This window comes from Brachyhypopomus gauderio, chromosome 12 (assembly GCF_052324685.1).
Source record: "Brachyhypopomus gauderio isolate BG-103 chromosome 12, BGAUD_0.2, whole genome shotgun sequence".
Taxonomy (NCBI): domain Eukaryota; kingdom Metazoa; phylum Chordata; class Actinopteri; order Gymnotiformes; family Hypopomidae; genus Brachyhypopomus; species Brachyhypopomus gauderio.
The window spans coordinates 21,611,419-21,625,198 of record NC_135222.1 but is presented as its reverse complement, the minus strand read 5'-3'; the positions used below and the strand labels follow the sequence as shown (position 1 = coordinate 21,625,198).

General features: G+C 44.9%; 2 protein-coding genes across 3 annotated transcripts; one reads left to right on the top strand and one right to left on the bottom strand.

Annotated features, from left to right (window-relative positions):
• Nucleotides 1–823: 823 nt before the first annotated feature.
• Nucleotides 824–7,533, top strand: tmprss9 (transmembrane serine protease 9). Of its 2 annotated transcripts, XM_077023817.1 has the most exons (16): nucleotides 824–1,107; nucleotides 1,601–1,779; nucleotides 1,915–2,042; nucleotides 2,172–2,239; nucleotides 2,357–2,532; nucleotides 2,706–2,747; nucleotides 2,840–2,953; nucleotides 3,267–3,432; nucleotides 3,672–3,946; nucleotides 4,268–4,410; nucleotides 4,946–5,207; nucleotides 5,405–5,521; nucleotides 5,728–5,896; nucleotides 6,250–6,515; nucleotides 6,743–6,879; nucleotides 7,115–7,533. In XM_077023817.1, the coding sequence occupies exons 2-16, from the start codon at nucleotides 1,635–1,637 to the stop codon at nucleotides 7,274–7,276; spliced, it is 2,370 nt and encodes a 789-aa protein (XP_076879932.1). In that variant the 5' UTR covers nucleotides 824–1,107; nucleotides 1,601–1,634; the 3' UTR covers nucleotides 7,277–7,533. The 2 variants fall into 2 exon arrangements, with proteins under 2 accessions (XP_076879932.1, XP_076879931.1); XM_077023816.1 differs by having other exon boundaries at nucleotides 6,743–7,282.
• A 257-nt stretch (nucleotides 7,534–7,790) lies between these two features.
• On the bottom strand, nucleotides 7,791–10,492 carry timm13 (translocase of inner mitochondrial membrane 13 homolog (yeast)). Its single transcript, XM_077023818.1, has 3 exons — nucleotides 10,252–10,492; nucleotides 9,023–9,091; nucleotides 7,791–8,784 (listed from the first exon to the last, which is right to left on the bottom strand). Exons 1-3 carry the CDS (start codon nucleotides 10,369–10,371, stop codon nucleotides 8,686–8,688), a joined length of 288 nt encoding a protein of 95 aa, XP_076879933.1. The 5' UTR covers nucleotides 10,372–10,492; the 3' UTR covers nucleotides 7,791–8,685.
• Between the last annotated feature and the right edge of the window lie 3,288 nt (nucleotides 10,493–13,780).

The following is a 13,780-nucleotide window of genomic DNA, read 5'->3' as shown; positions in this document are numbered from 1 at the left end:
CCTCAGGTAGGAATTGACATCGGCGCGTCTGCTGTCAATGACACATCCACGCACGGCGCTTGCACATCCACTGACCAGCCAGACCTTCTCCTGATTGGTTTAATGGAAACGATAATCTAATGTTAATGTTCTAGAAAAAAACACTGCACTCTAGCGGGAAAAAAATGAATCGTGAATGAAATGGTAGGACAGTCTCACTGTTGTTTAAATATCTTAATGCAAATATAATGTCCTGTGAACAGGTCGTGGCGCCCTGGGCGCGTGCACCAACCCCAACATGAACGTGTTCTGACCAGAGACCGAGAGATGTACCGTCTCTGGTTCTGACTGACAGAAACTTCGCCTGCCTGCCAGATACAGACCTGCACATACACCCGCCGTATAGTAGGACATCCGCAATGGAAAGTAGATTTAGGCCACCGGATTTTTAAAAACATTGATTACGTGGTTCTGATCCAGTCAGGCGCGGTGTCGTCCAACTGTGTGGGAGCGCCAAGTGGTTTATTCAAATGCAGAATTTGTGTTCCGTTTCTGAATGCACATACTCGTATACTTTTCCAGTTACATTATTTCAGAACAGATTGTCCCATTACAGTTGAAAGTAAAACGTTTCGATTTTTTTATCAGTATTTATTCAGTAAATATAGATGAACATTAGTTAAGAAGCATAAAAGTCATGACTTAATACATGAACACAAAAGCATGTGTTAAAGCACAACAACAGGATCATCGTTATGTGTGTATGTTTGGGAGTGTGTCTAAGCTCTTGACTCCTACCCCTCCCATGGACAACACATTTAAGAGTGTGTGAGCCACCCAGAGATGTTTTAAACTTAGACGGAATGAGTTCTGTGCACTTATACTTACTGGAAGTTTGTTCAGGTGAATTTCGGGTAGTCTCGTGTTTGGACACAGGACTTAGGTGGCCAGCGGACGGCGATGTTCATGAGCGAGTTCTTGTAGAACCGTATTACACGCCCATAGGGGGGTTGAAACTTAAACAAACTTGTGTTAGATCTTCATCAGTTTGAAGGAGTCTTGGTTTATCACGGACCACTGCGACACACACACTACTACGTGTCACCGTGTTCAAATGCTGCCCGAACGGTGAGTACACTCACAAAAGGGATATGTTTTCATTTTTATAGTTGTTGCTGCTGTTATTACTGCATTTAAAGCAACATATTTGCCTATAAATCAAGTAACATAATTGGTTATGTAAAGGAAGCTTCTCATTCAAATTTAATTTTTTCCGATGTTTTTCCGTTGTAGTTTTTTTTTTGGGGGGGGGGTTGTTGTTTATTTTTTGTTCTTTTTATGTCTACTTTATTGACTAACAAATTAATGTATAAGTAGCTCATGTTTCACAGTTTTTTCAATAAGCCATGTTTTGTCCTGCTGTCCTAAGACCCTTCCCAGAAGGCCATTGTTCTGTTCTACCATCCCACCAATATCATTTTCACACTCATTTCATTTCATAGGATGTGATGCTGTTTTAGTCACATTTTAGAAAATCACTCATGACAATATACAGTACAGTGTTTGAATATCTACAGGCTGTGGTGTTTACTGTAGCACAATTTGTGAATTTGTTTTGCAGAGTTCTGTGGTCCATGGTGCATATGTTCCCATAGATGAATACAGAGATGAAGAAACATCTGGATAACTCACCCCAGGCTGATCCTCCACTAGCTCAAATTTCCTTTGCACAAACATGCATTACACTGGCAGCCATATTTGTTTTCCTCTCTATTGGTGTTTTAGTGGGCCTTGTAACCGGTAAGTAACCTACAACAGTAATGATGCATCTAAACCACAGATACACTATCAACTTTCGTCTGATAGAGCGATTATTAACCCAACTGACATACTCATGTTATCCGGTGATTATTTCCTTATTTTATTAATGTTTAGCTTACATGATGAAGGAGGAATATTATTTCATGGAGACAGCGGAACTGAAAGGTTTAAAATACAGTCCTGACCTCCAAGATGATACATCTCCGTTTTCTTTAATATTGACAACCATCTTGAAAACAAAGGTATAGCACAAAAGAAAACAATGATGCTTGTTAATATATGCATTCTTAATAGGTGATATTTTGAAATATACATCTTTCATGAATCAGGTTTCTAGTTGCACATTTATGTGATTACTTTTTTATTCACAGATCCAGAATATCTTAGTGACTTCATCAATTGCACACCATTATGAGGCCTGTCACATTGTTGCATATGGGTAGGCACATGGCCTGAAGGACAGTACACATATAAGAACATATCATTTGCTATTATGTTGTACAGGGTATTTTTAAATGAATGGGCCACCAGACAACTTGGTCTACTGGTGTTTCAGGAACATGAATGGCGATGTCATAGCAACGTTTCATCTGGTTTTCCAAGTGGCCAAGCTTCAGAAGTATAGCGACAGCTTTGTCCTGGAGCAGCTGCGCTACGGTCTCACGGCCATGCTCAGCGAGGAACCCCTGACCATCCCCCAGTTTGGACAGGTCCAGAGCATTGTTCTTCTAGGTAACATCTGCAATGACCAATAAAACAGGCGAAACCCCACATTTGTAAGAGCCTGGTCCTCATAGTGCTTGTGTGCAATTTTCAGTCGAGGTTAAATTGAAGATGAGGCCATTATTCTATTCCTTCGCATGCTTTTGTGCCGTTACGTTTCCTGCTCTCCTCTGTCTTCTCAGGGGCTACTGGAAAGTCATTCTACATAAATAAACCTGCCATAAGTACGTGCAAGTTTGATTCCAACATTCATACTGTACAGTGATACAGGATGAACAGCTATTGTGTGATCATGTGACCGTACTGTCAATGCCAGGTCAATGTCCCAACACCACCTTCACCTGTTTCAGCGGGGAGTGCGTCAGCAAGCCCAAACCCGAGTGTGACCTCGTGTCTGACTGTGCTGACGGATCTGATGAAGCACACTGCTGTGAGTGTTCGCCCCCTACACCACTAACACATGGTGGTCCTAACAGCTCGCCATGGATGAGCGCTCCATGCTAAAACAAACAAAGCCCAAGTGCTTCATGAGTTTAAGAAGCATATTTATGTAAGCAGACCTGTGGTGATCTGTGGGGATTTGGGTCTTTGCTGTGTTCTTTGTGTATCGCACAGCCATGACATGACTACACATATAACATTCAATAAGGAAACGTAGGTTCATATGTTTTGTACCTATTGCTTGTATTAGTGTAATATGCCCTAACAGCTGATCTCAGCCTCCTCTCCCCGTCCCTCTGCAGCCTGTGGCAGGCGGGTGATGGTGAGCGGCCGGGTGGTGGGTGGTGAAGGAGCTCGTCAAGGCGAGTTGCCCTGGCAAGTGAGTCTCAGTCTCCACGGTCAACACGTCTGTGGCGCGTCCATCATCAACAGCCGTTGGCTTGTCAGTGCTGCCCACTGCTTTGAGAGGTGAGCTCTGATACCTCCCTACAGCGATACGTCTGCATTTATTCAGGGTGCTGGTTTGGTTCGTTCGTCTTTGTGCCATGAGGTTTTGTTTGTTGTCTTTGTGTGTTTTATTTAAAAGTCAAGGAGCTCATTTATATATAACGCTGCTTTGTGACAGTGTGCGTTGTGATATTTACCAGCTGATACTGATGAATCACTAGAGTTCTGCGATCATTTGCTCTGGTGTTCATCTTCTGCAGTAACAATAACCCAAAGGACTGGAAAGCGCTGGTTGGGGCTAGTCAGCTGAACAGTGTGGAGAAGGGAGCTAGCGTGGTGAACATCAAGTCTCTGATAGTGTCTCCCAATTACGATCCCACGAGAACAACCAGTGACGTGACAGTCCTGGAGCTGGAGACGCCCCTGACGTTCAGCCCATACGTTCAGCCCATCTGCGTCCCGTCCTCCACGCACACCTTCAGTCCCGGGCAGAACTGCATCGTCTCAGGCTGGGGAGCCACTCGGCAGGACAGGGGTGAGTGACGCTGGGGGGCCTCACTGCCCAGTTGCCCTGCAGTGTGAAGGAGGGCAGATGTAAGAAACAGGAGGCAGCACAGATATGTGCAGCTGATATGTAAATATCTGTTCCATCTAGTCCTCACACAGCCGTTGACGCCACTGTCACAACTACATAGGTGTGGTTTGAAACATTTATGTATTTATATCCTGTATTAGTTTATTTCAGTGACGCGAGTTCATTTTTGCTTAACATTCCTTCATTGTGGCTGTATTTGTGTGCTCTTTCTGTCTGTGTGTATGTGTGTGTGTGTGTGTGTGTGTGTGTGTGTGTGCACAGGTGACCTACCTCCCATACTTCAGAAAGCTGTGGTGAAGATCATTGACTCTAAAATCTGCAATTCCTCAGCAGTGTACCGAGGCGCTCTCACCAACAACATGATGTGTGCTGGCTTCCTGCGGGGGAGTGTTGACTCCTGCCAGGTCCCAGACCCACCACACACTTATTATCACTATATTACAGTCCCTAATGTACTAATACTACTATTAGTATTATTGAATTATTATTTCATTTCATTATTTCATTTCACTGTGGTTCTAAAGCCTTGTGGGCACTATTCTGTGTAACCACTGTGGTTCTAAAGCCATGTGGGCACTATTCTGTGTAACCACTGTGGTTCTAAAGCCATGTGGGCACTATTCTGTGTAACCACTGTGGTTCTAAAGCCTTGTGGGCACTACTCTGTGTAACCACTGTGGTTCTAAAGCCTTGTGGGCACTATTCTGTGTAACCACTGTGGTTCTAAAGCCTTGTGGGCACTATTCTGTGTAACCACTGTGGTTCTAACGCCTTGTGGGCACTATTCTGTGTAACCATTGTGGTTCTAAAGCCTTGTGGGCACTATTCTGTGTAACCACTGTGGTTCTAAAGCCTTGTGGGCACTATTCTGTGTAACCACTGTAGTTCTAAAGCCTTGTGGGCACTATTCCATGTAAGCACTATAGATTTCCCCTGCAGGGAGACTCAGGGGGACCTCTGGTGTGTGAAGACACGCCCGGACGCTTCTTCCTGGCCGGCATAGTAAGCTGGGGAATGGGCTGTGCCCAAGTCAACAAGCCGGGGGTGTACTCGCGCATCACCGCACTCGCTGACTGGATCCTCAGCCACACCGAGGGAGGCCCCAGTCACACCACTTTGCCCACCACTTTGCCCTCGCTTAGTACCACGGCAGCTGAGAGACATCGTCCTGACGCTGTTATCTCACCCTCTGCTCCATCTGGTGTGGAATTTCTCCCAAACATCAAATTAAAAAACACACAAATGTGTTGATCATCTGTTAACTCATCAACACAGTCACATTTAAGTGTGTTACCTAAATTAATATGTCTTAAATTTATAAAGAAATTTATTAGTTGATTGATGTTTCATTTTTTTGTCTTCTTTTTTTGTGTATTTTTTGTGTGAATCGTTCTTTAGAAGCTGTGAACTGCACTGGAAACTTCAACTGTGGATCAGGGGTGTGCATTAGCAAGATCAACCCAGAATGCGACGGAGCCATCGACTGTTTGAACGAGGCAGACGAGAAAAACTGCGGTCTGAGTCCGATTTATTTACATATATACGATGAGAAATTAATGGTGATGATATCAGCCACACTGAATCAGAAAGTAGGAATGCTAAGGGAAAAAATGACAATTCGCCAGGTTTTAATAATTAATGTTTCCTCTGCATAAATTAATTTTTTCGCATAAATGTCAGAGTAGTTGATGGTGCAAATCATCATCCACGTGTGTCCACAGACTGTGGCCGGAGACCAGCAGCAGGGCGGCAGCGGATTGTGGGCGGGGAGAACACCCGGCGGGGGGAGTGGCCATGGGTGGGCAGCCTGCAGTTCCAGCGGGCCCACCGCTGTGGCGCCACACTCATCCACTGCAAGTGGCTCCTGACGGCAGCTCACTGCTTCAGCAGGTACAGCAGCCTGGGTGTGTTTGCAGGCAGGATCTGGTCACCCTGTGGTCCCCGGGCTGCATTCTGGAACATTCTCATACTATATTTGCTGCTACAGATAAACTGACATTATTTCAGTCTTTTAAAATGTCAGTGTTTGTTTTTCAGAAACCACATAAAATCTATTAATATCTATAGTAACTAGAAATCCATGTGTTAAAAAGATACTCAGAGATAAGTGTTTTACTTGAATTTCTTCTAAAATGTTTTCTTCTTGAGATCATACATTGATACATTTTTATAGCTGAAGTTTGTATTCAGTGATGCATTCCTCTGGGGTGACTCGGCAGTGTGTGGCGTGTTTTTACTCAAAGGGAACCGAAGACCCGCGGCTGGACGGCAAGTCTGGGCTCGGTGGTCCGGGACGGGGTGGGCGCCCTCATCATCCCTCTCCAGAGGATCATCCAGCATCCCGCCTTCAACAGCACCAGCATGGACTTCGACGTGGCTCTGGTGGAGCTCTCCATCCCGGCTCCGAGTTCCTACACGATCCAGACCATGTGTTTGCCCTCTCCCAACCACAGCTTTCTTAAGGGCACGGAGTGTTATGTAACAGGATGGGGTACAACAAGGGAAGATGGTGAGCAAACACATTTACCATTTAAAGACAGCGTCTGTAAATGAGACTAGGTAGTCTCAAAGTCTAGACCTGGACTTAAAAGCCCCTTTTCTCTACAGAGTAATCCCTCTTCAAAGATTAGGGTTAATCTGGGTCTGGCAACTAGCCAAACAGGTGCAGACTGCCTCACAAAATGGCTCATGCCCTTTACCGGTCAGTCTCTCCCTTTCCCTCACTCTCTCACACAGGGGAGCTCAGCAGTATTCTACAGAAGGCGCAGGTCAGCGTCCTGGAGCAGTCCGACTGCCGGCACTCCTACGGTGGCGGAGTAACGGCCAGCATGATGTGTGCCGGCTACATGGAGGGCGGAAGAGACACTTGTCTGGTGAGACTCTGCCGAGGGACTAATCAGATTCGTTCATCTGGAAGGTTCACATCTAGCCCAGTCAGTAGTCTCACGATAACCCTCCAGAATTCCCACAGGTATAGCTGCACCCGAGTGATCCTTACCAGCCTAAAAAGTCCCCTTTACCTGAACCGCCATGGTGCTTTCAAAGCCGGTTATGTCATTCCTGTACGAAGGTCTGCCCGGACTGTAGCTGTACTCTCTCCCCTCACAGGGAGACTCCGGAGGGCCCTTGGCATGCCGTGAGCCCCAAGGCCGGTGGTTCGTGGCCGGCGTGACCAGCTGGGGTCAAGGTTGCGGTCGAAGCGGCTTTCCTGGGGTTTACGCCCGTGTGACCGCGGTCAGGGAATGGTTATCAACATACCTCCCTTTTTAAGGTTGACTGCAGCACTCTTGGTAACCACAGTGGTTATCACAGTGTTTCATGGTTACCCACTAAGCATCAACCCCAGCAAGGACCACCCACTCTAGTGTGCCTGTATTATAGCTGGTGTACCACACAACAGCTTACTTGAAATCATACATATTTATTTTCTGTATTTATTACCACTGGAAATGTGTAAAAATAAAACTTCTATTCAACTGGATTATTGGAAAATTAAAGTTTACCTTCTTTTGTTGATTTCTTTCTTAAAGTTGGGGAGAAGTAGGTGAGACGGTTGTAGTTGTGTGAGAGCACATGGTGAACTATTTAGAAATCGTAACTATGACATTCCCAGAGAGTGCAATACATCATGCACTACTATTCACTATCTTACTACATTAGTTTAGCTTTTTACCCAGATTATTTAGAAGTGTTTACATTTTATTTAATAATGAACTTTCAAGTTGTTTAGACAGTTAGCTGATGAAATAAAATGTTATTGTAAAACATTAACGATAGCATGACAAATATTTAATCACTTTTAATAATTCCTGCAGCAATTGTAACAATCACCCAGAACACTTTGGGACATAATTCTGTGAGCGGGAAAAAAAAACTGTTTCTCTAAAAGGTTGTCTGAGGAAAACCAGATTCCCAGAAATCGGGTCTCACGTACAGTGGAAGCTGCTTTAATCGAGGTCTGTGGTAGAGCAATAGGTGTTTGAACAAACCCGCTACTGTGGTTGGCAGATAGTGTGACACGAGAATCCGGCTTGGACAATTGCATTCTGTTCCATGGGTTGAAATAAGCAGGCCTGTTGGGTGGGCCCTGACGCAGAGGCCCTGGTTATGGAAAGTGAGATGTTTCTGAATCCTCCCTTGTGAAAGGAACTAGGTTCGTGGAGCGGAGGACTGGGAAGACGAGATGATTCTGTGCCCACAGGGGAGTGTGTGGCATCCACCGGACGAGCCAACCCACAGGCCCGCCATCCAGACCGGTCACATCAGCGGACACCTGCTATTACTAGCAAAATGGGAGGACCTGAAATTCTTGCCAGGTTGTTAAACATTGCAAGAGCTTTACAGAGATCTGGGGGGTGGCCAGGGCTTCAAACACTGGTTACACTTGTTTCACTCCACTTCTAGACCAACTCCAGACTTTTAAAGGCTGGTGACTACTGTAAGCCATCACATGCCTTCCATTAAAATAACTGAGGAAAGTGTCCATCTATCCTTAACATGCCCAGGCAGAAAAATTATCCCAAAAGATATTCTGAGTATAAAAGTCAGGCCTTCCTGATTCCCGTGATGGCTGTCAGCCGTTGACTGTTAAAGGGGCGGGGCTGACGTGCGTTTTCTAGCCCAGCCTCTCTAGCGACGGACGTGGTTAGTCCAAAGTACAGCTGGCTTGGCTCTGGGCATCACATACGCGCCCTCTCCCTCTGAAGTCTTGAGTTGTAGGCCCGAGACACCGTGTTCCACGCGTCCATGTACCGATCCATACACATGGCAATGCACTTCTGCAAAACCACGGTGGTCAAGAGAGAGAAACAGCTTGGTTTTCTACACTATAACAAGGTCAAGTGTGCATGCCAATTTGTGCATTATATATTCATGTCTGTAGTAAAATCAAATGACAGGTCAAGAGAGAGAAACAGCTTGGTTTTCTACACTATAACAAGGTCAAGTGTGCATGCCAATTTGTGCATTATATATTCATGTCTGTAGTAAAATCAAATGACAGGCTGCAGGTCTTACCTGTTCTGAATTGTCCAGTGTGCTGCCCGGTTTGCCGACACACTTCTTGAAGCATTTGTCAGTCATCCTCTAAAATATATAAGAAAATGCAATAAATGTTTTTGCTTCCAGTCTGTTCCTCAACATTGGGTGTTTCCACTATAACAGTAGGTGTGTGTGCACATGCATGCGAGCAGTAAAACATGCAGTTTTTTATATACAAGTACATATATATGTTAAAATTATAGTGAAGTACACAAGGTTTCCAGGGAAATATGGAAAACACACACACATTCCTAACATAGTCCTGTTCATGGTCCTAACAGGAGAAATGTCAGGCTCTATTATGAAGACTCAAACTGAATCACAAATACTTGTCTGTCTATTGCTAAACAAATAGTGACAAATTACCTGTATGTCTAGGCAGTCATTTTAATTGATATTCCAATAATTTTGTTTATTCTGAGAATTTCTATTGAATTTATTGTCTTTCTATTGTATACATCTGTGTGCCAGTCATTGTCATCTTAGGTAAATATTCTCCTGCTCTGTTTGACTTTTTATTTTATTGAATGAGAGAAAACTTTTCTAGCACTGACACTGTGGAGACAAGCACAGGTAAAGGAGACTTGGAATCACGCACCATATATAAAGAAGAAGTGTTGGGGTTTTGTAATATTGACTGGTGCAAACACTGACTCACCTACACCTATGAGCCCGAGCTCACGCTCATGTGTGCGAGTGTGTTCAGTTGATTCGTTCAGAGAAAGATAATGTATCTTAATAAAGAGAAAAGTCCTATTTCACTTCACTGTCACTTTGTATCAACTGGAACTTTCCATTGAGAGTTTTGATGTGGTCTAATTCACACCAAACATGGGAAGATACTCGTGTAGCCAACGTGCATATCTGAAGACCTGACGACAAAAGATAGACCACCTACTTATAACGGAACAAAAACGTAATCACACATTGTCTAACTAACCTCCTTTATGTTGGTATGAGGCAGTAGACACACACACCCGGGTTAAATATATATAATAATGTAGACATGTAGATAATATAAGACTCTACATGTCTACACTGTCAATATACAAATAAATCATCTATTAACCATACTAGATAATATATTTAAATGGGAATTAAACATCTGTTTAAGGTTCTTGGAAGGGGCATGTAAATTGACTATTTAGCTCAAACGTGTCCGACCCTGTGCAGGTACCGGGCGGGTTAGCGAGGGCGGTACTGACCTGCAGGAGCTCCTGTGCGTTAGCTACAGCAATCTGTACTTTCACTTGCTCCATAATTGTGCCGGTATCCATTTTTCCAGACCCTGTTCCGGAAGAGTAATCCGAACTGAAACTGTCCATCTTGCCTATGAAGGAGTTCTAACTAGCCGAGCTAGCTGCACGTTATTTGTTGCTCTATGGACTTCACACATGTGAATTTTCCGCTAATGCCCTTGAGATGCACCGGAAGAATTTCTTACACGGTTCCTGTTGGAGAAGGATTATGGGAAATGAAGTATATAAAATATAGAAAGGTCTTGATGGAAAAATATAGATAACTTATTTTTACACTATAGACTATATATAAAATAATAAAGGTCATGAACCATAAAAGTAATGAAATTACACAGCAACTTTTGGATATAAAAGACCTAGAAAACACTGTTTGGGTGTCAGTTAGTTTCACTACAAGACATTTCTGAACCTAAAGTGACAAATAAAACAGGCCTGTACTAACACTCACACTAATAATATAGTAACAATAATAACTCAAGTAACAGGAAAGTGCACAAGCACAACGATAGACAGATAAATCTAACAAAAATAGGCCTAGAAATACTAAGGTGAAAAATAATATATATATAGATAATGATAAATAATAACTATATTAAGGTCCTCATTGGTGAGTATTAAATTAGATATATAAGCAATGAAGACTAAATAAACAGTAAGGAGTAGGAGAAAGATCTTCACAGTGTGAGTGTTATGGTAGTAAAGTGTGTTGGCTTCTGGACAGCCTGGAAGGAGCTGAGGGTAGTAGAGTTGAGGGTAGTTGAGCTGAGGGTAGTTGAGTTGAGGGTAGTAGAGTTGAGGGTAGTTGAGTTGAGGGTAGTTGAGCTGAGGGTAGTTGAGTTGAGGGTAGATGAGTTGAGGGTAGTTGAGTTGAGGGTAGATGAGTTAAGGGTAGTTGAGCTGAGGGTAGATGAGTTGAGGGTAGTTGAGTTGAGGGTAGTTGAGCTGAGGGTAGATGAGTTGAGGGTAGTTGAGTTGAGGGTAGTTGAGCTGAGGGTAGTTGAGTTGAGGGTAGTTGAGTTGAGGGTAGTTGAGTTGAGGGTAGAGGTCTGCACTCCCGCGGTAATCCCGCGGGTCCCGCGGGACCCGACAGAATATCTTGCGGCGCGGGACAGAATTTAATTGTTATTGGCGGGAGCGGGAGTAGGGCGTACTCACACTAGGCTCTGCGATCCGGGCCCGGGCACGGTTGCCTGCCGAAGCACGGTTCGTTTGGCTAGTGTGAGCGCTCCAACCGTGCTCGGGCCCGCTTTGAAGAGGTGGGCCAGGGCACGATTCATGTGGACTCGGGCACGGTTCGCTTCTAGTGTGAGCGCTATCCGTGCCCGGGCCCGCTTGGTGCCTCATCTGATTGGTTCATTTCGCTGGAACTCAAACATGACATCAGTGATGCGACGCTCACGTTAAACAGTCATAGCGGCAAAGCGATTAGCAGACAATCGTTGTGTTAAATGATCGATAAATCTGTGCTTGCACCGTGTTTCTGCACTCCCAAAACGACTCCAAAAATACAATAAAAAGAGAATCATGAGCTCTATAGTGTTGTGCGAGCGCGCTTTTTTTCCAAATAAAGCGGCGTTGTGATGACGTAAGCGTGCTCGGGCCGGGTTGCTGAAGCGAGTGTGAGTGCAGGCCAGCGGGGGAGTGGGGAGGGGGGATAACCGGGCCCCAGCACGGATCCAGCAAACCGTGCCTAGTGTGAGTACGCCCAGGCGATGCGGGAGCGGGACCGCATATACATGTAGAAAAATCCCGCAAATTAATAGTCTAGAAAATTATAATAATAACAACGCAATGATTTCCATGCATAAGGAACAGGACGAAAACAACTAATCATTCAGTAAGTAAGCAATAAACTAATTCAAAATATTGGCTAAGCAACTGATCACGTGAACATGAAGTGTGCGTCATTTTGTCATTTTGATACAGAAATGGCAGAGACTGTAGACCAGGGGTGGCAACCTTTGAGACATGGAGTGACAACTTTAACATGTCCAGTCAATGAGTGTGCCACTATGGCGGCGAGTTTAAATTGTTGACCGAGGAGGGGGGGGAGGTGTAAATCGACACAAAAAGTATTATATCGCGATCGATCGCCAAGTTTAAACGCCTCCGCCGTTCGCGCGAGGTGTGCGTGCGGAGTCGCGCGCTACGGTCACTCGCGAAAGTATAATCCATTAATATAATAATTTATATTAAAATATATATTTTTGCTGATGCTGGTCCAGCGTGTCGCGTGCCAGTGACTATGCCTCGGTGTGCCAATGGTGGCACGCGTGCGGTTGCTGACCCCTGCTGTAGACGGTCAACCAGTTTCAGCTGTGGAAAATTCTATTAAAACAGGCGAATACACCACAATTAAGCCAACTACAGGAAAGTCTGATGTATGGAAGTCATATTCCATTGTAATGAATGGAGATGGAAATCAGCTTGTTGTGATACATGTCAGAAAGTGTTGGTGTACGTCACCTAACGGGATGTGTTTGGACTGTGATAAGAAATGGGACAGCGCGATCAATCGCTATATTGCTGTTTTAATAAATACATAAGAAAATTTCAATTACTAAATCTAATTAATTCAATTCATATTAGGATTGCGGGCGGGGGCGACAGAAGTGTGTATGTGGTGGGCGGGTGCGGGATTAAAACAAGCGATTTTTTGGCCCGTGCGGGCGGTAGCGGGATTAAAACAAGCAGGTGCGGGCGGGAGCGGGATTAAAACAAGCAGGTGCGGGCGGGAGCGGGATTAAAACAAGCGATTTTTTGGCGGGAGCGGGTCTAAAACAAGCGGGAGCGGGCGGGAGCGGGATTAAAAAAGCAGTCCCGCGCAGACCTCTAGTTGAGGGTAGTTGAGCTGAGGGTAGTTGAGCTGAGGGTAGTTGAGTTGAGGGTAGTAGAGTTGAGGGTAGTTGAGCTGAGGGTAGATGAGTTGAGGGTAGATGAGTTGAGGGTAGTTGAGCTGAGGGTAGATGAGTTGAGGGTAGTTGAGTTGAGGGTAGTTGAGCTGAGGGTAGTAGAGTTGAGGGTAGTAGAGTTGAGGGTAGTTGAGCTGAGGGTAGATGAGTTGAGGGTAGTTGAGCTGAGGGTAGATGAGTTGAGGGTAGTTGAGTTGAGGGTAGTTGAGCTGAGGGTAGTTGAGTTGAGGGTAGTTGAGCTGAGGGTAGTTGAGTTGAGGGTAGTTGAGCTGAGGGTAGATGAGTTGAGGGTAGTTGAGCTGAGGGTAGTTGAGCTGAGGGTAGTTGAGCTGAGGGTAGTAGAGTTGAGGGTAGTTGAGTTGAGGGTAGTTGAGCTGAGGGTAGATGAGTTGAGGGTAGTTGAGCTGAGGGTAGTTGAGCTGAGGGTAGATGAGTTGAGGGTAGTTGAGCTGAGGGTAGTAGAGTTGAGGGTAGTTGAGCTGAGGGTAGATGAGCTGAGGGTAGTTGAGTTGAGGGTAGTTGAGCTGAGGGTAGTTGAGCTGAGGGTAGTTGAGCTGAGGGTA